This window comes from Electrona antarctica, assembly GCF_951216825.1.
Source record: "Electrona antarctica genome assembly, chromosome: 13".
NCBI classification, from domain to species: Eukaryota; Metazoa; Chordata; class Actinopteri; order Myctophiformes; family Myctophidae; genus Electrona; species Electrona antarctica.
The window spans coordinates 43,486,868-43,514,753 of NC_136794.1; the positions used below are offsets into that span (position 1 = coordinate 43,486,868).

Sequence of the window (27,886 nt, forward strand, 5' to 3'; positions counted from 1 at the left end):
AAAAACTAGACTAAAATGTTAGGAAGGGACTAGTGGACAAGTGATCCAGTATAAGTATTTTACACTTGGTTGCATGCTGAAAATAGGCTTATGGTAGGGGAAATAGACAATAATGCACTTTTGCACAAAATAACACCTTTGGTGGGGACGTAACAACTACAAAGAAACTACAAGAAAGCCTTCTGGCAATGGAATTCTCCTTTAAGAACCATTGTGCTGTTTCAGCCACTAGGTGGCAGTATTGGCTTGTGGGTGTAGGTGAAACATTAACACCTATAGTTCCATTTGACAGAGAGGTCAAAGTTGAACCAAGCTACTCTATATGGTAGAAATAGGTCAACAATACAAATGACGCTAGTTTTGTGAATTAATTAATTTTAATGCGTGCCCCTACAGACAGACAGACAGACAGTAGATGAAATCAACAGTGGTGTAAGAAGGACAGAGATCCTCAGCCACCTGTTGTCCTGTGGAGGTGTCGGCTGACACTGGAGTCAGGAATAGAACCTGATGGACAAAAAAAGAGCTTCATGCTGGCAGGCCGCTAGCCCTTAGCTTACCAAACGCAGTGGTTCTCAAACATCAAACTCTTTTTGATGTTGGGGACCCCCTGGAACCCCCTCGAGGTGACCCCCCGGAACCCCCGTCCACTCATGATGTTGTGTCCGTGGCAAAAATGGAATGTTGACAAAAATGTCCACCACAAGCCAACATGACGACGAGCCACTGGTAGAGAGAGATGATGACATCACAGCCCATGTTTAGAATCCAACGACCTCACTTCCTGTTGCTGTTGGGAGAGAAAGGACACATGGAAAAATCCTGCAGGGAATTCCACGGCTTCAGTTTCACAACAACAGCACTCCATTTGTTCCACCGTCATCGTAGTGCATTTGTTTGTTTGTTTGTTTGTTTGTTCGGGGGGGATTCCACAATAGGCCTACTATATCCACTTTCAGCGGACCGGGTGTACCCCAGGGCTCTATACTTGGTCCCATCCGTATTTCTTTTAACTACACACTAAACCTCTCGGCCAAAAAGAGCCCGATTTACAAGCGCTGATACGCCCTTGAGGGCCCCCCTTTAGTGGTCCTTTCAGATGAGCGCTTCTCAAGACATGGGAAGTAGGCCTACGTTCAGAGATTCCTAGCAGTAATGCAAAATGTTGCATGTTAGTGGCCTCTCTCGCACGCACGCACGCACGCACGCACGCACGCACACACACACGCACGCACGCGTCAGAGGAGTGTAAACAGAGTGAACACTTAGCGTGTGTTTCTTCCTGTTTCCTTCCTGAGAGAGAGAGAGGCTCTCTCTCTCTCTCTCCCTTTGTCCTCGTGTCACTCAACAGTAGTTCCCCCATGGCAGTGAGTCAGAGGACGGTTCCCTGTGGAACTCCATCCCTGCTATAGAGGACGGTTCCCTGTGGAACTCCATTCCCTGCTATAGAGGACGGTTCCCTGTGGAACTCCATCCCTGCTATAGAGGACGGTTCCCTGTGGAACTCCATCCCTGCTATAGAGGACGGTTCCCTGTGGAACTCCATCCCTGTTATAGAGGACGGTTCCCTGTGGAACTCCATCCCTGTTATAGAGGACGGTTCCCTGTGGAACTCCATCCCTGTTATAGAGGACGGTTCCCTGTGGAACTCCATCCCTGCTATAGAGGACGGTTCCCTGTGGAACTCCATCCCTGCTATAGAGGACGGTTCCCTGTGGAACTCCCTCCCTGCTATAGAGGACGGTTCCCTGTGGAACTCCTCCCTGCTATAGAGGACGTTCCCTGTGGAACTCCCCTGTTATAGAGGACGGTTCCCTGTGGAACTCCCTCCCTGCTATAGAGGACGGTTCCCTGTGGAACTCCCTCCCTGCTATAGAGGACGGTTCCCTGTGAACTCCCTCCCTGTTATAGAGGACGGTTCCCTGTGGAACTCCCTCCCTGCTATAGAGGACGGTTCCCTGTGGAAACTCCCTCGTTCACACGCAGACACACGCATACACACGCAGACACATGCAGACCCACGCAGACACACAGCCAGCGTACAGGAGTTGTTTTTAGCAGAGAGCAGGCGTCACCAACATGTCCGCACACGGACCGTGGCAAAGACTTGGTCATGCCCGTGGCAACATTTTAGACTTTCTGTTTCACACACCATTATAATAATGTTCTTATTTTGATCATATTAGTGGATGTCAAGTCTCCAGGTCTTCTTCAGAATATGTATGACAATTATTTATTATGACTCTATGGCACATTAGGAGTCCAACTAATGTCCAACTGGACTAACTAGTCCAATTGTTTTATTTGCAAGGACCCTCGGGTCCATTTGGTTCCATTTGAACGCTCTCAGAGTTACAGACCTGTTGTGGCCATTCAGATTGATCTGTATGTGTTTCTGGTAATATTATCGTCTAGACCAGGGGTTCTCAACGTTTTTGGCCGGGGACCCCCGGAAATGCTTTGGGCAATGTCTCGGGACCCCCGCCCAGCCCCCCCCCCCCCCCCGACCCCCAATATAAATTGACTGCTACAATAACCTTAAACCATTTTGGGCGGGAACCCCTTTTGGTGTTTTAAGCATTGTTTATAATTTAGCTATTGAAAAAATAGCAGATCTACAAGCTCATAGCGCGCCACCGAGTGGCGCGCTACGAGCTTGTAGGTCTGCTATTTTTAAAAAATCGTGAAAATAAAATTTAAAAATAAATCTTTTTTTTTTTTTTTTTTAATAATTTGGGGACCCCCTAAAATAATTTGGCGACCCCCCCGAGGGGTCGCGACCCACGGGTTGAGAACCCTGGTCTAGACGTCCACTCATGTTGTTATGGCCGTGGCACAAATGGAATGTTGACAAAAATGTCCGCCACAAGCCAACATGGCGACGAGCCACTGGTAGAGAGAGATGATATCACAGCCCATGTTTTAGAATCCCAACGACCTCACTTCCTGTTGCTGTTGGGAGAGAACATGGAAGAATCCTGCCAGGGAATTCCACGGCTTCAGTTTCACAACAACAGTGACAATGACAGTGGAACAAATGGAATTTGTTCCACTGTCATCGTAGTGCTTACTATCCACTTTCAGCGGCCCGGGTGTACCCCAGGGCTCTATACTTGGTCCCTTCCTTATTTCTTTTAACTCCACACTAAACCTCTCGGGCCAAAAATAGCCGATTTACAAGCGCTTACAAGCGATTTACAACGTAGTTGGTGTAAAGTAACTAAGTGCGTGCACACACACACACACACACACACACACACACACACACACACACACACACATACACATACACATACACACACACTCTCAGGCCAGCAGCTGCCAGCACCTAGTTTGGAGTTAAGGGCAAGCTGGGCATCTATTTGTGGAATGATGGAGTCATGCAGTGAGACAGCGACACACACACACACACACACACACACACACACACACACACACACACACACACACACACACACACACACACACACACACATTTGTGTTATACTGGGCTTGTGAGAACATTTTATGAACGTCAGTATTCAAATATTTTTGCAATTTTATTTCTAATCTGAAGCATAAAGCCAACAATAGCTGATCATGAGTAAGCCATACAGCGGAAGTGAAGCCTCCTGCCCACTTCTGTTTCGTCTGTACAGTCACACAACTTATTCCTAATATAAACCTAAACCATCTAAGCATATCTCTGCTGTCGGTACCACCTAACTCCCAAATCTTCATTTTTCAGGTAATGAAAAATACAGTATATGTTTTTTCAGGAAATTAAGAAAACCTTATGTTTTTGAAAACAAAGCAATACAGCCTCATCAAAGTTGGTGTTACTTGCATGAGAGGGGGAGAGGCAGTGGAGTTAGTTGCTTTAGCAGACAGTTTGAGGGGGGGTGGAGTTAGTTGCTTTAGCAGACAGTTTGAGGGGGGGGAGAGGTGGTGGAGTTAGCTGCTTTAGCAGACAGTTTGAGGGGGGGAGAGGTGGTGGAGTTAGCTGCTTTAGCAGACAGTTTGAGGGGGGGAGTGGTGGTGGAGTTAGCTGCTTTAGCAGACAGTTTGAGAGGGGGAGAGGCGTTGGAGTTAGCTTCTTTAGCAGACAGTTTGAGAGGGGGGAGAGGTGGTGGAGTTAGCTGCTTTAGCAGACAGTTTGAGGGGGGGAGGGGTGGTGGAGTTAGCTGCTTTAGCAGGCAGTTTGAGAGGGGGAGAGGCGTTGGAGTTAGTTGCTTTAGCAGACAGTTTGAGGGGGGGGGGGAGGTGGTGGAGTTAGCTGCTTTAGCAGACAGTTTGAGAGGGGGAGAGGCGGTGGAGTTAGCTGCTTTAGCAGACAGTTTGAGAGGGGGAGAGGTGGTGGAGTTAGCTGCTTTAGCAGACAGTTTGAGAGGGGGAGAGGCGGTGGAGTTAGCTGCTTTAGCAGACAGTTTGAGGGGGGAGAGGTGGTGGAGTTAGCTGCTTTAGCAGACAGTTTGAGAGGGGGAGAGGCGGTGGAGTTAGCTGCTTTAGCAGACAGTTTGAGGGGGGAGTGGCGGTGGAGTTGGTTGCTTTAGCAGACAGTTTGAGGGGAGAGAGGTGGTGGAGTTAGCTGCTTTAGCAGACAGTTTGAGAGGGGGAGAGGCGGTGGAGTTAGCTGCTTTAGCAGACAGTTTGAGGGGGGAGAGGTGGTGGAGTTAGCTGCTTTAGCAGACAGTTTGAGAGGGGGAGAGGCGGTGGAGTTAGCTGCTTTAGCAGACAGTTTGAGGGGGGAGTGGCGGTGGAGTTGGTTGCTTTAGCAGACAGTTTGAGAGGGGGAGAGGTGGTGGAGTTAGTTGCTTTAGCAGACAGTTTGAGAGGGGGAGAGGCGGTGGAGTTAGCAGTCCAATGGAGTTAATAGGATTTGTCACAAGTGTTACAACATTCGATTGGTTCAATATCTTTCAGGAGGTGTAGTTCCAGACTCTATGTAGCATTCAGGAGGTGTAGTTCCAGACTCTATGTAGCATTCAGGAGGTGTAGTTCCAGACTCTATGTAGCATTCAGGAGGTGTAGTTCCAGACTCTATATAGCATTCAGGAGGTGTAGTTCCAGACTGTATGTAGCATTCAGGAGGTGTAGTTCCAGACTCTATGTAGCATTCAGGAGGTGTAGTTCCAGACTCTATATAACATTCAGGAGGTGTATTTCCAGACTCTATATAGCATTCAGGAGGTGTAGTTCCAGACTCTATATAGCATTCAGGAGGTGTAGTTCCAGACTCTATATAGCATTCAGGAGGTGTAGTTCCAGACTCTATATAACATTCAGGAGGTGTAGTTCCAGACTCTATATAACATTCAGGAGGTGTAGTTCCAGACTCTATATAGCATTCAGGAGGTGTAGTTCCAGACTCTATATAGCATTCAGGAGGTGTAGTTCCAGACTCTATATAACATCCAGGAGATTGTGGAATAGTTAGGGTGAGACTAGCCTAACCTTAACCCCAACATGACTCTAAAAATCAGCCTGACTCATATAAAACTGTTTTAATTAATTGGCTCCACATGACACACACACACACACACACACACACACACACACACACACACACACACACACACACACACACACACACACACACACACACACACACACACACACACACACACACACACACACACACACACACACAGAGACGGATTGCATCACTTTTGAAGCGTTGAAAACACTTCAAATCAATTCAACATGGCAGGTCCTGCATCTCTGTTCAGGTACTTGTATTTTACCTCCTGAGTATTTCCATTTTCCAGTACTTCTACTTCTACTCCACTACATCTCAGAGGCGGACATTGTACTTTTTACTCCACTACAATAATTTGAAAACTTTAGTTACTAGTTACTTTATAGATTATGAATATTATTGCAAAAGTAGCATTAACCACTTCAGCCCTATATGCATTTCGGTCATTTGAAAATAGCCGATCTACCGCGACGCATTGTGGGCTTGTAGATCTGCTATTTTCAAAAAGATTTGTGTGCATTCGAGAACTTGTGACATGGGACATTCTGTGCAATGAGTACTTTTACTTGTAATAGAGTATAGTTCTATATTGCAGTATTATTGGTACATTTACTTATGTAAAACATGTGAGTACTTTTCCCCACCACTGTGCACGTCCATCTGTCGCTCATCTGGGATGGGTCTTCCTTTTCCACCAGAGTTGAACCGGTTCACTTATTTCTTTTTTTTCTCCCTGCTTTAATATTGAACCAGTTCAGAGCGTTTCCACTGAGAATGAACTGCTTCAGAACTGGAACCAAAACAAAACAAAATTGCCGCCCGTTCTGTGAAAGCACCGATAAGGTTCCAAGAATGTAGAACAGAACCAGTTCTTTAGGGTGTAAAAGGAACCAGTTCTAGAACCAAAGTTCTGTTGGTAGAAAAGGAACCAATTCTAGAACCAAAGTTATGTTGGTAGAAAAGGAACCAGTTCTAGAACCAAAGTTCTGTTGGTAGAAAAGGAACCAGTTCTAGAACCAAAGTTATGTTGGTAGAAAAGGAACCAGTTCTAGAACCAAAGTTTTGTTGGTAGAAAAGGAACCAGTTCTAGAACCAAAGTTATGTTGGTAGAAAAGGAACCAGTTCTAGAACCAAAGTTATGTTGGTAGAAAAGGAACCAGTTCTAGAACCAAAGTTATGTTGGTAGAAAAGGGGCCTCAGTGATTGTAGCGCGTTCATCTGTCAGCTGGGATGTGTCTGCGTGTCCGTCTGTCTGTCATCTGGGACGTGTCTGTGTGTCTGTCTGTCTGTCAGCTGGGATGTGTCTGTGTGTCCATCTGTCATTCAGCGGTATGTGTCTGCGTGATTGTCTGTGTGTCAGCCGGGATGTGTCTCCGTGTCCGTCTGTCTCTCAGCTGGGACGTGTCTGTGTGTCCGTCTGTCTCTCAGCTGGGACGTGTCTGTGTGTCCGTCTGTCTCTCAGCTGGGACGTGTCTGTGTGTCCGTCTGTCTCTCAGCTGGGATGTGTCTGTGTGTCCGTCTGTCTGTCTGTCTGTCAGCTGTGACGTGTCTGCGTGGTTGCAGCGATCTGTAGGCTGACATGTTGTTCCTCATGTGTTTGTTTACTCTGTGGAGAAGTGGAGACATGATAATATGAACGAGAAGCACTCCAGCTTTCAGCGGCGGAAAGTACCAAAGTATACTTTACAATGTAGGCCTTTATCAGATGCTCTTAATCCAGAGCGATTTACAGTAATGGTAATACATTAAAAAATACATCTTAGTCATCTAAGATCATCAGTAAACCAAGAACCTATCATCAGTCTAACAGTAGAACTCCACTAAAACTGTTCAAAAACATTTGTTAAGTAACTTTCTAGATTTGCATTAATATTACAAAGCATTTCGTTCGCCCTATTTTATACTTAACTTGCAAAATAACAGATCTAGAAAAAGACACATTTAGAAACTGTGTGTGTGTGTGTGTGTGTGTGTGTGTGTGTGTGTGTGTGTGTGTGTGTGTGTGTGTGTGTGTGTGTGTGTGTGTGTGTGTGTGTGTGTGTGTGTGTGTGTGTGTGTGTGTGTGTGTGTGTGTGTGTGTGTGTGTGTGTGTGTGTGTGTGTGTGTGTGTGTGTGTGTGTGTGTGTGTGTGTGTGTGTGTGTGTGTGTGTGTGTGTGTGTGTGTGTGTGTGTGTGTCAGTATCCACACACTCCCACAACACCCCAAACTGGAGCCACGCTGTCAGATCTCCCAGAGAGCTGAGAGCTGGCTTCAAACACACACACACCCTGCACAAACGCAGACTGCTAAGATGGCTTGATCTTAAGTGAAAACATCCCATCCTCACAAATCAGAGCCTTGCAAGTTTGCGTGCGTGCGTGCGTGCGGGCTGTGTCTGTCCGTCTGTCCAGCAGCACGTTGACCTCTGTGTGGCTCCCAGGGTCGGTCAGGCAGGCGTCAGGGTGGTCACTTTAATCTGAGTAACCTCCCAGAAATAGACAGACATGTGTGACAGAGAGAGAGAGAGAGAGAGAGAGAGAGAGAGAGAGAGAGAGAGAGAGAGCGCGTATAGGAAAGTGAGGACTAAATGTGAGAACAGGGAGGGAGGTGGGTGTGTGTGAGAGAGAGAGAGAGGAGAGAGAGAGAGAGAGGAACTCACGGTGATTCCCAGTGCAGGAGTCAGTCTTCGGGTAAAGCTGTGTGTGGAACACAGCTCCTCTCTCCCTTTCCACGGACACACACACACACACACACACACACACACACACACACACACACACACACACACACACACACACACACACACACACACACACACACAGACCTGCTATCGCTCTGCTTAGGACATAAAGGAACTATCACCACCACACAGACCATAAGGATCTATTTGGACTCTTTAGTTTTTCAGCCAGTGCCGGGGAGGTCTGTCTGGTGTTGGGAGGGACGAGGAGACGAGGAGCATAACTATCTCGTTTGGAAGTATATAAACTAAAGCAGCGTCTGAGTCGATGGAGGTCAACGGGCGTGCGCTGCCCCCCTCCATCCCCGAGGATGCGGAGGCCCCGGAGCCAGACACGCCGTACCATCCTCACGGTCGTCACGGGGAGTTGAACGGGGGAGGGGGGGAGGGGGACGAGGTGCCCGTCTCCAAGTCGCAGCGGCGGAAGAGCGACGTGAAGGTTTACAAGGAGTTCTGTGACTTCTACGCAAAGTTGTAAGTACAGCACACGGCCTGGACGTCGACATTAACACATTTATTAGGCCTGATGTCGACATTTAAGAAAATGTCTTCTAAATCCTGGCGGTTGTCTGAAAAACCTCAAGTTTCTATGTCGGTGGTTCTCAATATTTCATGTCAAGGACCCCCAAAATTATATCTAATTGGCCGCCGACCCCCATTTGAAAATATGTTGTTCCAGGGACCCCCCAGGGTGTGTTGACCCCCAGGTGTTTTGTATGTGTCTATATGGAGTTAACATTACTCTAATAGACCCCCAGGTGTTGTGTATGTGTCTATGGAGTTAACATTACTCTAATAGACCCCCAGGTGTCTTGTATGTATCTATGGAGTTAACATTACTCTAATAGACCCCCAGGTGTCTTGCATGTGTCTATGGAGTTAACATTACTCTAATAGACCCCGAAGTGTGGTTAGAATATTGAAATATGTCTTCCCTGGGTATTTTTTGGTATCTCAAAAGGCTCAATCGAGGCCCAGGTCAAAAAGGTGCCAATCGAAATGACAGTGATAACATCACAATATCATCCCCTAACCCCTACCCCTTTATCAACACCAGCTGTGGGTGCCCTCTTGTCGGGTGGTCGTTAAAAGTTGATTTCTCCCTCTGTCATTTCCTCGTATTTCTAGGACGACGAACGTCGAAATGTGACCATTTCTTTTCATGTCATGTGAAAGCAGGGAATCACAGCTTCAAATTGACATGTTGGTTGTTCAGTTTGACCGACCAGTTTTGGAGATATGGCTTATAGAGTAATGTCTTGCAGAGAAACAGCGAGTTGAGAAAAAAGGTTCGCTTCTGTGGACTCTAACATTACACCTAGCTACATGTTTAAGCATTTATTTAATGTTTAAATGTCTTCTGTGGACTCTAACATTACACCTATAGCTACATGTTTAAGCATTTATTTCATATTTACATGTCTTCTGTGGAGTGACTCTAACATTACACCTATAGCTACATGTTTAAGCATTTATTACATATTTACATGTCTTCTGTGGTCTCTAACATTACACCTATAGCTACATGTTTAAGCATTTATTTCATATTTACATGTCTTCTGTGGACTCTAACATTACACCTAGTTACATGTTTAAGCATTTATTTCATAGTTACATGTTGATTTCAGCTCTGATATTTATATCAGACATGCTCTAGTTACTGCCTGTGCTAATAACTCATTTTGGGAAAAAAATCTATACATTCTGTTTTCCGTCGCTGCTGAAAAACTGGAGGCTACACGATGGCAGCCCCTCAGTCAAATCTGGTCTCACACACACACACACACACACACACACACACACACACACACACACACACACACACACACACACTCTCCCAGCCGTCCCAGGAGGTGCTGTGTTTATCTAGCACACCGGACCGCTAGGCCCAGCGAGGCCGCAAGGATATGAAGTGATGCTATTTTAGTGCCAGGCGGGCACTCGTTATTCAGAGAGAAATATGCCAACTGGCATGCCAAGTATGTCTGCGAGAGGGGGGGGGGGGGGGGGGTGGTGTGTGTGTGTGTGTGTGTGTGTGTGTGTGTGTGTGTGTGTGTGTGTGTGTGTGTGTGTGTGTGTGTGTGTGTGTGTGTGTGTGTGTGTGTGTGTGTGTGTGTGTGTGTGTGTGTGTGTGTGTGTGTGTGTGTGTGTGTGTGTGTGTGTGTGTGTGTGTGTGTGTGTGTGTTGAAGGGTCTGGCCGGGTCAGCCTGCAGTGACATACATGAGATCTGGTCGTCCCAGCTTAGTAAGTCATGGTTCAAAGTAAAAAATAATTAATCCGACCGTCGAGCCGAATCTCCTCTATGGCTCCGAGACATGGAAACTTTCAAAGAAATTAGAGAATCGGCTGGATGGCACTTACACCGCCTTCAAGCTAAATCTCTCTTGGAAGAGTCACCCATCGACTTCTCTAATATACGGCAACCTTCCCCGTGTTTCTTCACTAGTCCGATCCAGAAGAAGTACAGTTTGCCGGCCACTGCTACAGAGCTGACAATGAGGTTATATCTTCCCTTCTTCTCTGGAGTCCTGCAGCCTCAAAGCAGACCAGAGGTAGAAAACTGTCGTTCCCTAATGTCATCGCTAGGGACACATGCTTCAGTAAGCAGGAACTGGGAATAGCAATGAAGGACCGGGAGGTCTGGCGTGGCGTTGTGAAATCTATGATCTCGACCACGGTCAAAAAATGATGACCGCCAGAGTACACAGAGTACACAGACTTGTACACAGACTAGTACACAGAGTACACAAAAACAATATCACAATCACTTTGGTATTTTAAGTTGATTGTAAATAGTGAGACTATACTTCAACTACTTAAGCCTTACAACAGAATATACGCTGTTGTACAAAGCGTATACTGCAAGTGTACAGAGTCTGCAGAGCGCAGACGCGTTGAGAGCTTGTAGATCAGCTATTTTCAGGGCGCAACCCCAGCACTCTTTAGCTAGTGGAGATGCGGTGTATACGACATGGATTTCGAAACAAATTTGTTCAGTGCAAAATAGCTGCGTTCAAGTTCAGGAGACTATCAAAGCCTATAAATCTGCCGCACTGAGCTGACTGGGTTTCGAGATGCTCCGTCGCCGGTGATCGGCCGACATTCACTCCAAATGAGTCTCTGCGTTAGGTTGTTGTCTGCATTAGGTTGGGCGGCGGTGGCTCAGGGGTAGAGTGGCTGGATGGTAACCGTGAGGTTGCCAGTTCGAACCCGGGCTCCCCCAGAGTCAGTCGAAGTGTCCTTGAGCAAGACACTGAACCCCTAATTGCTCTCGATGTGCTGGTTGGTGCCTTGCATGGTTTCCGCTGCCATCGGTGTATGAATGTGTGTGTGAATGGGTGAATGTAATGCACAATCTCTGTAAAGCGCCTTGGATAAAGGCGCTATATAAATTGACCATTTACCGCCGATAGCGTCTCTGCGTTAGGTTGTTTGTTACCAAGGCTTTTCTCTTCGCACCAGATGCGTATGGCTGGGACCGAGGCTACTTCAGTAGAGACTATGGCCCATCAGCAGGACCTGGGTGGAAACAATTAGAAAGTAAAAACAAAACAACCAAAAGGATCAGATCCTCATGGGAACAGCATGGTTCCAGATTAGTGGAGGTAATAAGTTAGCAGACTGGCTTTGCAGCTGTTTGTAGGATTACTTTAATTAGGACACAAACACACAGACAGACAACACCTGTCTAGACACTGGGGATGACTAGTAAATAATAATAAAGAAATCGCCATAAACATTTGTAAAAAAAGAAAATAATAATAAGAAGAAAATGCATATTTAGGCCCTCATTTATCAACACGGAATCACCGCAATTTTCGGCATTTATCATTCCAACGTCAACTTAAACTTTGCCGTGACTCCGGCCAAATATCACGTTAGGTCGGGACTCGGGAGCTCACGTTAATGTTTAGGCTACGCGTTCACAGCCCCAGCCACGGCATGAACGTGCATGGTCACAGTGTCACGGACCACAGAGGTGCATGGTCACAGTGTCACGGACCACAGAGGCAGAGACAGACAGGTCAGGAGGAAGAGAAACCTTTTCATTGGCTTTCCATCATGTAACTATATGGTTTCCATACGTTGTTTGTTTGGTCGTATTGCAGTTGCTCGTGTCGCAAAAACGAGGGCGAGGCTTGATTTAAAAAAACTTTTACTTTCTCAACAACCTAAAACATGAACCTTGGTTGAAAACAACTTTACTAAAACAACTTTAACCCATTTTGACCAGAGGACGATTCTACAAATCATGACAGTTTTCTGAAAAACCCATGTTTCTGTGTCAGTGGTTCTCAAACATTTTCATATCAAGGACACCCAAGATTATATGTAATTGGCCGCCGACCACCATCTGAAAATATGTTGTTCCAGTGACACCCCAGAAGCAAAGATTTCGAGTGCCGCGCTCAAATCTTGAGCTTGTAGATCTGCTATTTTTCAATAGCTAAAGCATAACATAATGCTTGAAACACCAAAAGGTGCCTTCTGCAGCTCTCTGTGACTCAGAGCATCGTCACAGAGCTGCGTTTGGTCCGAGCCCATGACGCTGGTCGCTGTTTACCATTCCACATCTACTTATAAGGCCTGTTGTGTGACTGAGGATGGGCGAGGGAGGGTAGTGGCGAGTTAGGGAGTGTGCGTGCAGTGTGTGTGCGCGTGTGCGTGCGTATGTGCGTGCGTGTGCGAGGTGGGGTAGAAATGCCCACGGGATGTGTCACTTCCTCCCTGCATTCTTGGAGACAGGCTGTGGGTTCATGAGCAGGGTTTCAGACAGACAGACAGACAGACAGACAGACATGTGTGATATGAGAGAGAGAGAGAGAGTAAACGCAGATGGAGGTATGCAGCATCTTGTGTCAAGGTGGTGAGAGTGCAACAGGCTCCTAACACTCCTCTGCACACTGACGCACATTTGAATTATTAACTACAATAGACCCAAACAGTGATCAGAAGAAGTTACCTTACGGTTTAACTGCTGCACATGCTTATCACACAGAGGAAAATCACACCTGTGTGAAGTGAGCGGTTCAACTGCTGCACATGCTTAACACACAGAGGAAAATCACACATGTGTGAAGTGAGCGGTTTAACTGCTGCACATGCTTAACACATACAGAGGAAAATCACACCTGTGTGAAGTGAGCGGTTCAACTGCTGTACATGCTTATCACACAGAGGAAAATCACACCTGTGTGAAGTGAGCGGTTCAACTGCTGCACATGCTTAACACACAGAGGAAAATCACACCTGTGTGAAGTGAGCGGTTCAACTGCTGCACATGCTTAACACACAGAGGAAAATCACACCTGTGTGAAGTGAGCGGTTCAACTGCTGCACATGCTTAACACACAGAGGAACAAAGATGACATACTACTTGACAGTACTAGACAGGGTGTTATTTTTTTCTTTAAGCCACTTAAGGATTAATGAAACATGTCCTCCTCCAGATATAGACAGACTGTCCATAGTAGCTGAGACAGAACAGTATTTAGCCGACTTTTTTGCATCTGTCTTTTGCAATCCACCCAATTCACCATTTGTCAGCCTTCTGATTGGTCCCTGACTGACTAACCAGCAGGCTCTTTCTTCCTGGTTCCGTCCTGGTTCCGCCTTGTTTATGTTGAATTTGCTAAAACAGCATTTTTGGAAAAAACTAAAATGCCCAGAATATCAATACGAAGCAACTGAAAAACATGGTAGTGGATGGAGAGAAAGGATTTTTGTCCAACCACGAAACGGAAACCAATGGGTGCGAAGAGGGACACAACCACGGGCGGGACTTGACAAAGGGTGAATTGCAGACCCCCGAGCACAAGTTTATGGACATGGCCCATACTCCCAAACAAAAGGACAATAAGTTGACAATGATATCCCATAGGCTAGTGGTTCCCAAAGTGGGGTCCGGGGACCCCCAGGGGTACTTCAGGGAGTTCCAGGGGGTCCCCAGCTAAATGATAGTTTGGAACCAAATGGGTCTGTAACTCAGAGAGTGTACAAATGGAACCAAATGGACCATTTGTACACTCTCAGAGTTAAATTAACTCAATGGTCACCAAGAACTTATTTAACTTCTTTTTCATGATGTCCTGGAGCGCCAAGGACGTGTTTTTCGTGTTTTATAACATGGTAAAAAAAAATATATATATATAGTTTTTTTTTTAGACTTTTTTTTTTGAAAAATAAATAAATATATAAAATAAAATAAAAGATATATGGTGGCGGTCTGGGACTTTTGGCGCCCCCTGGTGGCGGTGAATTAACATTGATTTTACAATATAAATTGGGGTCAATGTCATTAAATGGGGGGTCTGTAGACTAATTTCATGTCAAACTGGGGGTCCTTGAAATTAAACGAGTTGAGAATCACCGGTCTCTGGAATATATGTTCTAATGGGGGTCCGCGGGCTAATAAATGTCGATTTGGGGGTCCTTGACATGAAAAGGTTTGGGAACCACTGCCATAGGCCATAATACGTTCCACCAAAAGCTGGATGTAAAACAAGTGTCCATAGTGATAGTGAGTGGTTTGCAAAGGGAAGAAGAGCCAGTTCTCCCTGCAGCCTCACACTGCTCCAGTGTTGTGTACTTTGTGATCGCTTCATTCCCAGAATGGAGGCTCTTGCGGTCGCGGATTTGATTGACAGTTCGTGGTGCGTACCGTCCTGCTCATAGGTCATGCACGGACGCGTCCCCGTTTTTTACTACCCACTTTCGCACCAGTGAGGGGTGGGAGGGGTTAGCCCACACCGGGCCCGCACCAGTGAGGGGTGGGAGGGGCTAGCCCACACCGGGCCCGCAGCAGTCAGCACACAGAAGTCAAGGCAGAGGCTGTGGAACGTGATAAGCACAACAGAGCTGCGCTTATGTGAAACAACACCAATAACAACTGGGGATTATCTGATGAGGCTAAACCTTACATAGGCTATACTAAAGCCTACTAAATTGGTCAATATAAGTACAATTATATAGTCTTTCCTTAGTATAGAGTATATTTTTGTATTTTTCCAAGAAGAATACAGCCAGTAGCTGTAATAACTATAACATTTGAAATAACTATAACATAACTCATTTACCTCGAATGTTTTAATTCCGGATAAAACCATAACATGGTCTATGGTCTAATCTAATGGAATAAATGGATGATCAGATGCAGGAGTTTTCACAACTCATCTACAGTAACTAGGGCCGTCACCTTGCCCCCCCCCCCCGACTGTGATGATGCTGTTGTGTGAGCGCAACAGACGCACGCACGCAAACACACACACACACACACACACACACACACACACACACACACACACACACACACACACACACACACACGCGCGCGCGCATGCGCACGCATGTGCATGCATGTGCACGCACACGGTTGTGCTGTTGTGTAGCAACAGAGCAGAGGCTGATGGGGAATGCACACACACGCGCACAAACACAATGATATAACGCAGTCAGTATGGATGGATGGCATCGCACGCTGAACACCTTACATGGTGTGTGTGTGTGTGTGTGTGTGTGTGTGTGTGTGTGTGTGTGTGTGTGTGTGTGTGTGTGTGTGTGTGTGTGTGTGTGTGTGTGTGTGTGTGTGTGTGTGTGTGTGTGTGTGTGTGTGTGTGTGTGTGTGTGTGTGTGCGCGCATGTACGTACGTGTGTGCATGCGTGTGTGTGTCACAGTTGCCTGGACGCTCTTTGGAATTCTGACCTTTTAAACAAAGCAGACATAAAAAGAATGATCTGCCTCCTCTTTCACTCTCTCACTCTTTTTCACACTCTGTCTGTCTGTCTGTCTGTCTGTCTGTCTGTCTGTGTCTCTCTGTGTCTGTCTGTCTGTCTGTCTGTCTGTCTGTCTGTCTGTCTGTCTGTCTGTCTGTGTCTCTCTGTGTCTGTCTGTCTGTCTGTCTGTCTGTCTGTCTGTCTGTCTGTCTGTCTGTCTGTCTGTCTGTCTGTCTGTCTGTCTCTCTCTCTCTATATCTGTGTCTCTCTCTGTGTGTCTCTGTCTCTCTCTCTGTCATTCTCTAACATTACACCTAGCTACATGTTTAAGCATTTATTTCATATTTACATGTCTTCTGCGGACTCTAACATTACACCTAGCTACATGCTACTGCATTTATTTCATATTTACATGTCGATTTCAGCTCTGACATTTATTTCAGACATGCTCTCTAGTATGTGAAGAGTCTGCCTGTGCTATTAACTCATTTTGGACAAAACATAAATTCAGTTTTTCCTCCTCTGGTGAAAAGCTGGAGGTTGCACGATGGCAGTCCCTCAGTCAAATCTGGTCACCTTTGTCAACATTCGAGTAGAACTAGTCTACCAGAAGTACAACCCAGATAAAATAATGTGTCATTATACAAATATATATGATTTGGTCATAACGGTAGTACGGATGGGCTTTCACATTGCAGCTCAAAAGGCTGTAAAGATGCCGATCCGATTCCGGCATGGCATCTTTACGGCCGATATGGCCGACTTCGATACTCTACCGATTATATCGTGCACCACTAAGTCTAACGTCTCCTCCCCTCTCCTCTGATTGGTTGCAGCAACATGGCCAACGCCCTGGCCAACGCCATGTGCGAGCGCTGCAAGAGCGGCTTCGCTCCGGCCGAGAAGATCGTCAACAGCAACGGAGAGCTTTACCACGAGCAGTGCTTCGTCTGCGCCCAGTGCTTCCAGCAGTTCCCTGAGGGCCTGTTCTACGAGGTAGAGCACGCACACACACACACACACACTCCCTGAGGGCCTGTTCTACGAGGTAGAGCACGCACACACACACACACACACACACTCCCTGAGGGCCTGTTCTATTCTATGAGGTAGAGCACGCACACACACACACACACACACTCCCTGAGGGCCTGTTCTATGAGGTAACGCACGCACGCACGCACGCACGCACGCACGCACGCACGCACGCACGCACGCACGCACGCACGCACGCACGCGAAGGTGAGGACGCAAATTGTGATTGGCCGGAATGAGATGATAAGAGCGCTGATAAGAGCGCTGATAAGAGCGCTGATAAGAGCGCCCCTCACTTCACACGGTTGTGATTTTTATTTAATTTTTTTGTATTCTTCTTCTGCAGTTCGAAGGCAGGAAGTACTGCGAGCACGACTTCCAGATGCTGTTTGCTCCCTGCTGCCACCAGTGTGGTGAGTTGACGCAACTGCAGTGTCACCAGTTCACCACTCACCAAACAAGTTGAAACAACATGATTAAAACAGCATTATTGTATTCATAAAATGCACTCTGACATTATTTGATGAACATCTGAGGTCGTTATGATTGATCATTGATGATATGATATTTATCTTATCTATAAATGCACCATGTCTGTAACGTTCGCCCCACGACCTCAAATTCGACACACGCGTTCCACACCCCCACAGGGAGTGCAGTGCTCGGTGTCGAGTCGGTCGGACCCACGGTTGCCCGGGCTCTGGACAGGGCCCCCTGCCCAGGCTCCATATATGGAGCTGGCCTGTTCTGACATCACAACACTTCATATTTGGGCATGCCTGACACAGAACTCCATATATGGGCATAAAAGGGACACAGACAGATGGGTGGAACGGGTACTCTGCATTTCTGGTTGTCGAGAACCAGCACAAAATGAGATGTGTCATGTGTCCACTAGGGGAGTTCATCATCGGCCGGGTCATCAAAGCCATGAACCAGAGCTGGCACCCAGACTGCTTCTGCTGCGACCTCTGCCAGGCGGTGCTCGCCGACGTGGGCTTTGTGAAGAACGCTGGACGGTACGTTCTATATAAACTAGTAAACTACATCTATGTACCTTATAAACTATAGACATCTGCACCGCGGTGCTGGCCTATGTAGGCTTTGTGAAGAACGCTGGCAGGTAGGCGGCATCGTGATTGATTGATTGATTGATTGATTGATTGATTGAATACCTTTTTAATTTGTTTATGTTTGTTTTGTTTTACATCGTCATGTTGTAAGATGATAAGAGCGCCCCTCACTTCACACAGGTGTGATTTTTTTATTTCAGAAAAGGGTTTGTTTATTGGAGAAAGTAAAACTTAAATATCCCCCCCCTTTTCTCTCTCTCTCTCTCTCTCTCTCTCTCTCTCTCTCTCTCTCTCTCTCTCTCTCCCTCTCTCCCTCTCTCCCTCCCTGTCTCTCTATGTCTCTCTCTCTCTCCTCTCTCTCTCTCTCTCTCCCTCTCTCTCCCTCCCTCCCTCCCTGTCTCTCTATGTCTCTCTCCCAGACACCTGTGCCGTCCGTGCCACAACAGAGAGAAGGCTCGCGGTCTGGGGAAGTACATCTGTCAGAAATGTCACGCTATCATCGAGGAGCAGCCGCTGCTGTTCAAGAACGACCCGTACCACCCCGACCACTTCAACTGCAACAACTGCGGGTACAGTGCACGCACGCACGCACGCACGCACACACGCACGCACGCACGCACGCACGCACGCACGCACGCACACACACACACACACACACACACACACACGCAAATCTTTGCTTCTGTAGGGGGGTCCCTGGAACATGCATATTTTTCTGATGGGGGTCGGCGGCCAAATTCAGATAATGCTGGGCGTCCTCATCTGAACACAACCAGTCCATATCAACCAAATAAGTGGAGGTAGTAGACAGTTTTAAATAGGTAGGTACATATATTGACAACAACGTTAATTTCAGTGAAACTTTTGGCCTTATTTTTAAAACCTGCAACCAACGTCTCCACCTACTACGCTCAGCGGTGCTCAACTCCTTTAGAGTGAGCACCGATACAGACCCCATTCATTTGTTCATCCCGTAGAGACTTCCAAAAATATGTATATCAATTAAAGCCATCCATTATTAATTACACAATTGTGTGTGTGTGTGTGTGTGTGTGCGCAGTAAGGAGCTGACGGCCGATGCCAGGGAGCTGAAAGGGGAGCTGTACTGTCTTCCGTGCCATGACAAGATGGGGGTCCCGATCTGTGGCGCCTGCAGGAGACCCATCGAGGGCCGTGTCGTCAACGCCATGGGGAAGCAGTGGCACGTTGAGGTACTGCAGGAACTACAGATTTTTAAAAGGTTTTTCAAAATAGTAAAAAATGGCAAATAAGTTAGTTTAGGGATAATGGTTAAGAGGTGGCGCGAGATTTAACCCCATGTTTTTTATCACTTTGAAAGTCGCTCTCTGGATTAAGAGTCTTAAAGGACCACTTCACCACTTTTCAACTCATATAATTGGTCTTCACTAATGTTAAATGTTAAAATAACACTTTTTTTCCTACTCTGGGAGGGCTGTGGACAGTTCAGAAACCCGTCCACCAGTGACATCATCGATGGGGAATCCAAGCTAATCCCAGCAAGCCAAATTACATCATGATCACAGCCCATACGGGGATGATCTTTACGTTCAGGACTAGACCAGATCACAGCCCATATGGGGATGATCTTTAGTTCAGGACTAGACCAGATCACAGCCCATATGGGGATGATCTTTAGTTCAGGACTAGGCCAGATCACAGCCCATATGGGGGTGATCTTCACCAGTTGTAATAATAATAGAATTTCGCGGGCCTTCGGCCCGCTCATCCCAGAGTTGCGTTGCCCCGCGTTGCGATACAGAAGTCCACAGTGACACGCGTTGTATGCAGCTGTTTTGTGTTGTAGCGCGTGCGCTCGTGTGCGTGTAGTGTTGGTGTTGTTGTTCTTATCCATATATGCGCCTCGGTTCGTCCCGTTTGTTCCACGCCAGGTGTCGACGCAGTCGTTCGCGCAATGTTCGTGTTTGCATGATTTTAACTGTGTATGTAATCGCGGCGCTCTCCATCCAAGTTAGAATCAGTGTGCGGTGTGTTGTTGTTCTTCTTCTTCTACTTTTGTTTTCCGGCAGGCTGTTCAATGTGTGTGTGTGTGTGTGTGTGTGTGCGTGTGTGTGTGTGTGTGTGGCTGGCAAGCGTGTGTGTGTGTGTGTTGACATGTAGTAACGGATGGGTATTATTATTATTTGTTGTATTTTCACATCAAAGAAAATTAATGTAAATGAAAATAAGCAGACATGAAACTGCTTTTTACTGTTTTTGTTTACTTACAATAAATTACTGTTTTTGGAGACCAAAAGATGTTGAGAATGGAGCAGAACATACTGTAGGATATTTTTTGGGGGACCTTGACTGCATTATAGTAGGGCTACAATCATTTGGATTGCGGATTGCAGTGACCCCACATTGTTTGTTCGGGAAGAATATTTGTAGTTACAATGAGGGCTACATGAGCCGAAGGGAGAGAAACACTTCGCCTCTCTCCAGTCCGTGCGTATGGTGCTGGTACGGATCGCATCGCTGACTGACATAAACACACGGTTACAATTCAGAGGCACTTCAATAAGAAAACTCAAGTAATAACGCTTGTGTGTGTTAATCTGCCCGATGCTGACGTTAGTATATAATGTTTAGATTGTTTTCCTGGCTGAATAACAACGGATCGCATCGCTGACTGACATAAACACTCCAATTCAGAGGCACCCCGCACGCACGCACACACACACAGTCTCACACACACACACACACACAGAGAATCCATGCGCCTCGGTGCGTCGCAGTTGTCATGTTTCCATTAATTAAACGGGTCGCGCAATTGTCGTGTTTACATTAATGAAACTGGTGGTGCAATTCTCGTGTTTGCATGAATTAAACGGTGTATGTATGTAATCGCGCCGCTGTCCATCCAAGTCCGAATCTGTGTGTGTGTGGGACTGTGTGTGTTGTGGAAGACGGGGAACAATGTTGCCAGGGTCGTGAATTGTAAGCGAGTTGTAGTGTGTGTAAGTAGCGTGGTGAAAGGCTTTGTTTCTGGGTCTGTTTGCTTGTTTCTGGGCCTGTTTTCATAGACCTGGCAACAGTGGCCCGTGTGTGTGTGAGTAGTGTTGTGTTCGTGTTGTTCTTCTAATGTGTGTGTGTGTGTAGCATGTAACTTCCGGTGTTGCAATCGGACGTAACATAAAAACTGTCGTGGGTGACGTGGTTGGCTTTGAGCAAATGGGAGAGGGGATGTAGTGTTGCCAGGTCCGCGTATTGTAAGCGAGTGGTAGTGTGTGTAAGTAGCGTGTTGAATGGCATTTTTTCTGTGCTTGTTTTCATAGACGTGGCAACAAATTAGGCGGGGGTGTCGGTGCTTGTGGCGTGTTTGTGTTTATTATTGATATTGATATTGTTTGTGAGTCTGGACGGGAGCCGGCTTTAGTGGCAGTGCAATGACAATTTTTACGCGGGTGGTGTTGAGTGTGGGCGTGCGGCGCGACATGAGGAGATAGCCGTGGATCGACGCGGAGGGTAAGTCTGTGACGTGTTAGTGTGTTGTTGCAGTGTGTGTTGCAGCGTGTTGCAGCGTGTCAGTGACGTAGTAGCTGGTGACTTTGGGTCCCTTTTCCTGGTGTGGGCACACCTTTTCAAATGTATAATAGATAGCTTATTCTGGGCCAGATCTGACTAGTTACGATATGACTTAAGTTGATCTGGCCTCGATCAGACTCTCTCTGATTCATCCAGGGACGTCCGTCTTAGTGGGCAGAATTTATGTCGGTTGAAATCAGGTGATATTCTGGGTCAGATCTGACTAGTCATGGTTTGACTCGATCTGGCCCCAATGGAGACGTCACTAATTCGTCCAGGTCCTGACTGTGCTTGCTGGGATAGAAACTGCAGGCTTTCTATTCCTGAAAAGTTGCAATGGGGGTATTAGTGAGGACCAATTATATGAAGATAGGTTGAAAAGTGGTGAAGTGGTCCTTTAAAACTGTGTGCTCAATGGCTAAATTACAATTGTAAATAGCAGAAGTTCTGAGACCACCAGCACTATTTAAGCCCTAAAAAGAGTGAAAATAATGAATCTACAATCTTGCGACACGTTAGAAAACCTGCAAAGAAAATGTCGTGGTTCAAATATTAACACCAAAGAAAACAACTGATGCACCATGAAGGATTTTAAACAATCATAATATAGAACAATGATGTGGTATATTTTTGAGTGGTGTAAACCACTCCTACGACTGGCTTTGTTAGTTTACGTGTCTGTCTGTCTGTGCTCAAAAAATGAGCATGGTTGCTACGGTCACCCAGTTCACCCGGGTGTGATTTCATTACGTCAGACATTACGTCAGACAGACAGACAGGCTATATAAGACCTTACACCACTCAGTTCACACGGGTGTGATTTTTTTACAATATTTATATCTTTGGAAGCATTCAAGTACAGCCCCTGCTGGGGAAAGCTTTACTGCATTAGGCCACAGACCTCTGGCTTGATATGTTTTTCTTCTTCTTTTCTCCATATCTATATCTACACTATCTATATCTACACTATCTATATCTATATCTACACTATCCTCTGTGTTCATCTCACTCTGAGAGTGTACAAATGGTTCCACATGTTACACTCTCAGAGTTACAGAGCTGTAAGGGTCCATTTGGTTCCATGTGTTACACTCTCAGAGTCACAGACCTGTAAGGGTCCATTTGGTTCCATGTGTTACACTCTCAGAGTCACAGACCTGTAAGGGTCCATTTGGTTCCATGTGTTACACTCTCAGAGTCACAGACCTGTAAGGGTCCATTTGGTTCCGTGTGTTACACTCTCAGAGTCACAGACCTGTAAGGGTCCATTTGGTTCCATGTGTTACACTCTCAGAGTCACAGACCTGTAAGGGTCCATTTGGTTCCATGTGTTACACTCTCAGAGTCACAGGCCTGTAAGGGTCCATTTGGTTCCATTTTGTACTTTCTACCAGTTACAGGCTCGCTTTCATTCCAAAATATTGACGTTGAGAACCACTGCTCTTTGCCTTTCATCATTTTCCCCATCTTGCCTTCAGCATTGCCCTCTGTCTGTCTCTCTCTCTCTCTCTCTCTCTCTCTCTCTCTCTCTCTCTCTCTCTCTCTCTCTCTCTCTCTCTCTCTCTCTCTCTCTCTCTCTCTCTCTCTCTCTATCTATCTCTCTCTATGTCTCTCTCTCCGCAGCACCATGTGTGCTCAGTGTGCGAGCGTCCCTTCCAGGGTCAGCCGTACTATGAGCGAAACGGCCACAAGTACTGTGAGAGACACTTTGACATGGTGAGGGCTCTCTGGGCTCGGAGGGGCCTGGTTAGGGGTCTCTGGGCTCGGAGGGGCCTGGCCCAGAGGGAGGAGCCTGGTGAGGGGTCCCTGGGCTCGGAGGGGCCCGGCCCAACGCTGTGGTTGCTTGGTGTGAATGGCCCTTATAAGCCTGGCTAGCCTGCTGCATTGTGTCACTCGCTGGCTGACTCACTCCATCCATCCTCCATCTTCACAGGCAGATTGTAAACGTGCTGCAGGTTCTGTGCGTTCTAAAAGGCGTTCTGTTCATTTCATCAGAACCTCAGATGCGACTGTCTGTGGAAGAACGGGGATGGAGTGGGTTGGTTCTCTTAGTGCTAACCAGATGATGTGATGTAACGGCTGGGCTGTGGGACGGTCGGCCCCACACTGGGCTGATATCTCAGTGCTAACCGCGTGTGCTGTGGGCCTTTGTTTGTTTGTGTGTTTGCAGCATTTTGTGTGCGCTAAGTGTGAGAAACCCTTCCTGGGACATCGCCACTACGAGCGCAAGGGCCTCGCCTACTGTGAGACCCACTACAACCAGGTAAGACCCACTACAACCACCAGGTAATGCACCATGAGACCCACTATAACCACCAGGTAATATTAGCACCTTCAAACTGATCAGGTCTAAGTGGTAAATGGTAAATTTATATAGCGCCTTTATCCAAGGTGCTTTACATAGATTGTGCATTACATTCACCCATTCACACACACATTCATACACCGATGGCGGAGGAAACCATGCAAGGCACCAACCTGCACATCAGGATTAGGGTTTTTATCCATGTAAGTCCACACGATGGTCACACATTTCAGCAGGTCACCAATTTCATCGTAACACCTCCATGCTGGAGCGAGCGAGCGTGAGTGAGCGAGGGGGCGAGGTTTGGGGTGTTGGAATATTGGCTAATGTGTTCCTCCGAATGGAGTGAAGTTAGTTGCAGTCTATTAGACAGTGAGACAGACTTCGTATCCGAGGTAATGGCACCACCTTGTGGTTGAATGGAGGAAATTCAGTGAGTGGGTAAAGCATTTTGATGGCATGGCGCTGTGAATGCAGCATGCTATCTGTAGGATGGACAGAGACTAGCATGAACCACTTCAACCCTAGCGTACCTGTTCTGCTGGGCGAACGGGTGTCGGAAATAGCCGATGTGCAAGGTGGTAGATCGACTATTTTCAACACATTTCAGCAAAGATATTTGTGGTAGAGGTAAATACTGCTGGACCAAGTGCAGAGCCCTGTGGGACGCCAGGGTCAACAAGGCAGTGTTCATTTAGACAGCACATTCTGATTTATTCTTTGAATAACACACCATTTAGTGTTAGTGCTATTTTAGACAGTCATCTGTCTAAAACCTTTTTAGCCTTAGTCTTACTCAACAAAATGAACACGGCGACAAGGTACTGTATAGGGTTGAAGTGGTTTTATGAATTGTTTGACATTTTTCACTACATTGCTAACCTGTCTGTCTGTCTGTCTGTCTGTCTGTCTGTCTGTCTGTCTGTCTGTCTGTCTGTCTGTCTGTCTGTCTGTCTGTCTGTCCATTCCACAGCTCTTTGGGGACGTCTGCTACCACTGCAATCGAGTTATTGAAGGCGATGGTGAGATTTAAAATAAATAAAAATCTTGTGTGCTTTAAAAGTAGGGTTTTGCATCATGCTGCTGTTATGTGCAAAGAACAACTTTAGACAAGAAATATTGTTCAAAGCTGCCATCCGGTAGGCTACTTATTTTAACGAATAATTATATTAACGTCGTAATGGCAGATTTGTCACGTGGTTGCATGCTGAAAATAGGCGATCTACAAGCTTATAGATCTGCTATTTTCAGCATGCAATGACTTGTGTCTTTTACTTATCTCTTGTCCACTAGCATTTTAGTCAAGTTTTAATTTGTTGACAAAATTGTCGATATATTTAGTCTTTTTTTGTCATTGTAGCTTAGTTATTATTTAGTTTCCATTTAGTGTCCGTCAGTGAAAAAAGGTAGGATTTTTCGATTATAGTATTAGTCAACGAAATCAACACTGCAACATTGACACTGTTTGGTAGTTTTGGTCGTTAAAATGACCATGTTTGGTAGTTTTAGTTGTTAAAATGACCATGTTGGGTAGTGTCGGTGGTTAAAATGACCATGTTTGGTGTCTTCCAGTGGTGTCTGCCCTGAACAAGGCCTGGTGCGTCAACTGTTTCGCCTGCTCCACCTGCAACACCAAACTCACCCTAAAGTAAGTCCTACCTATCAGTCATTTAGCCTCAACCCTGAAGTAAGTCCTACCTATCAGTCATTTAGCCCCACGTACGGAACCTACCTACTGTATCAGTCATTTAGCCCCACGTACGGAACCTACCTATCAGTCATTTAGCCCCACGTACGGAACCTACCTATCAGTCATTTAGCCTCAACCCTGAAGTAAGTCCTACCTATCAGTCATTTAGCCCCACGTACAATTCAACTTTATTAGCAGACTCAGGTCCATAGGGATACATACACGGGACATACAAGAGATACAACAGGCAATAAAAATCATAAAAGCATGTAAAACAAATACAAAACTTACATAACTTAACCCACAGGTAGAACATACAGGCATTTTAGCCAGTGTACCCTTAAACTAGATGTATAACGTGAACAGCTCACTGAGGGGCTTGAAAGCGCTACAATGATACTGTTTGTTGACACATCCAGCCTTTTCATGAATTTAAACATTAGATTTCTTAGGAGTGCTTTAAAAGTCCTCACTCCAGCAGTGACAAACATCTGGCTAGCACTGCCCCCTCTGGGTTGTTTAAGAAGTATTCTCATGGCATCATTATATGCAACTTGCAACCTGTGCATGCTAGACTTTTTATAACATGACCACAGGTGTGCAGTATAAAGCGGTGTGCAATATGCCTTGAACAAGGACACTTTCACTTTAGTGGAACAATGACAGAACTTTCGGGCAATAGTGTTTGCTTGAGCATACAGCTTCCGACATTGTCTGTAAATATCATCGTCATCTGTCATTTGATCCGTAATAAAATGGCCAAGATATTTATACTTATTCCAGACCTCAAGACTATTGTACAGAAACTACCTATCAGTCATTTAGCTGGGGACCGCCCCCCGTACGGAACCCCCTCACAGAGCGGTTTGGTTCCATGTTGTACACCGAGTTGACTTCACTGCGGAACACCCAGGCAGTCTTATCTTGACAGTTCCTGATGTCTCTGCACTTTTCTCTCAGAAGCAACATTTTTCTCTCCCATCTTAGTCTACTTGCCAACCCATAGAGCCCAATGTGAACTCAGGCATTTTGAGTACCCTAACGTTTTATGACATGTCAAACTAGGAGGTTTTCACAAATCTGCCATAGCCACAGCTCAAATGTGCTGACCTCATCATATGTGTGATGACGGCTATGGCCGTTTTTAGCCCAACAAATGTTTTTTTGTGCAAAACTTATATGCCAGGGTTCACATTGTGGCAAGTGGACTATCTCTCATCATCATCATCATCTCACCTCCTCTCTCTACGCTAACCTCAACACTTTTCTGTTGCCCTCTTTTACGACTCTCTCATCTTTTCTTCTTCTTCTTCTTCCTGCTGTTTTCCTTTCTCCGTCGCTTCCCGTCTCCCTTCCTCTCTGGCTCCTCCCCCCACCACCCCCGTCGCGCTACGACGGCGCCCCCTTCAGGGACAAGTTTGTGGAAGTGGACCTGAAGCCGGTGTGCAAGCACTGCTACGAGCGCATGCCGGACGACGTGAAGCGCCGGCTCGCCAAGCGCGAGAAGGAGAAGGAGAAGAAGAAGAAATCGGCCATCATACCCATGTGTCTGTGACATCATCCTCTGTCCCTCCTTTCTCCCCCCACTTCTCATCCCTCCATCCTTTGGTTAGTGTTCCTGTTTCCTCCTTTCTTTCCTCTGGCCTTTTCTGCTTCTCTCTGTTGTGTCCGGCGGCAGCTCAGTCGCTAATGTAGAGCTCTGTGTCCGAGGGTAGCTCACAGAGAGACACACATTGCTGTGCATAGGAGATGGTGTGACACCCAGAGTGTAGAGTAGGAGAGTAGCGACGCACTTTGATCTCACGGGTGCCTATGGGCTATAGTTCCAAACATTGCTCCTATGGCTGGAACTATCCCATTGAGATAGAATGAGCACTTCCGCATTCCAATGTTACAATGGGAGTCAACGCTAGTGTCGCCACTCTCTTACTATATTACGAAACCGCTCAAAAATGAACACTGACACCCGCAGCTGTTTTCTCTCTCTCTCTCTCTCTCTCTCTCTCTCTCTCTCCCCAAAACCACAGGAACAAGTTTGTGGAGTTCGACATGAAGCCTGTGTGCAAGAAGTGTTACGAGAAGTTCCCCCTGGAGCTGAAGAAGAGGCTGAAGAAGCTTTCCGAAACGGTCGCACGGAAGTAGAGAGACCGACCGGAGCAGCCGGGGGACGAGGTTTACGCTCATACGGCCGTATGAGCGTGGCGGCGCTGTCGCTTTGCCTTATTCATACCCCCACACCCCCGACGTCATGTGGTAGCCAAGTCTACGGAGACCACTTCATACAAATGTTATTCTTTTTAATATTTTCTCTCTTGTGACTTTTAAAATAAACTCATTAAAACGGC

At 46.5% G+C, this 27,886-nt stretch overlaps 1 protein-coding gene across 5 annotated transcripts in view; it reads left to right on the forward strand.

The window, feature by feature from the left end:
• Positions 1-27,886, forward strand: part of LOC306935183 (LIM and senescent cell antigen-like-containing domain protein 1) — a 62,222-nt gene extending 34,336 nt beyond the window's left edge. For 2 of the 5 annotated variants that reach the window (XM_079518109.1, XM_079518108.1), the window contains exons 2-11: positions 16,729-16,888; positions 17,274-17,340; positions 17,826-17,946; positions 18,420-18,569; positions 19,061-19,211; positions 23,717-23,809; positions 24,825-24,873; positions 25,424-25,499; positions 26,952-27,149; positions 27,569-27,886. In XM_079518109.1, the coding sequence (XP_079374235.1) occupies positions 16,729-16,888; positions 17,274-17,340; positions 17,826-17,946; positions 18,420-18,569; positions 19,061-19,211; positions 23,717-23,809; positions 24,825-24,873; positions 25,424-25,499; positions 26,952-27,096 (1,012 nt within the window). In that variant the 3' untranslated portion in view covers positions 27,097-27,149; positions 27,569-27,886. Of the gene's footprint in view, positions 1-8,101; positions 8,653-16,728; positions 16,889-17,273; positions 17,341-17,825; positions 17,947-18,419; positions 18,570-19,060; positions 19,212-23,169; positions 23,263-23,716; positions 23,810-24,824; positions 24,874-25,423; positions 25,500-26,951; positions 27,150-27,568 lie in introns of those variants that run through there. The other 3 variants (XM_079518106.1, XM_079518105.1, XM_079518107.1) reach the window with 3 other exon arrangements.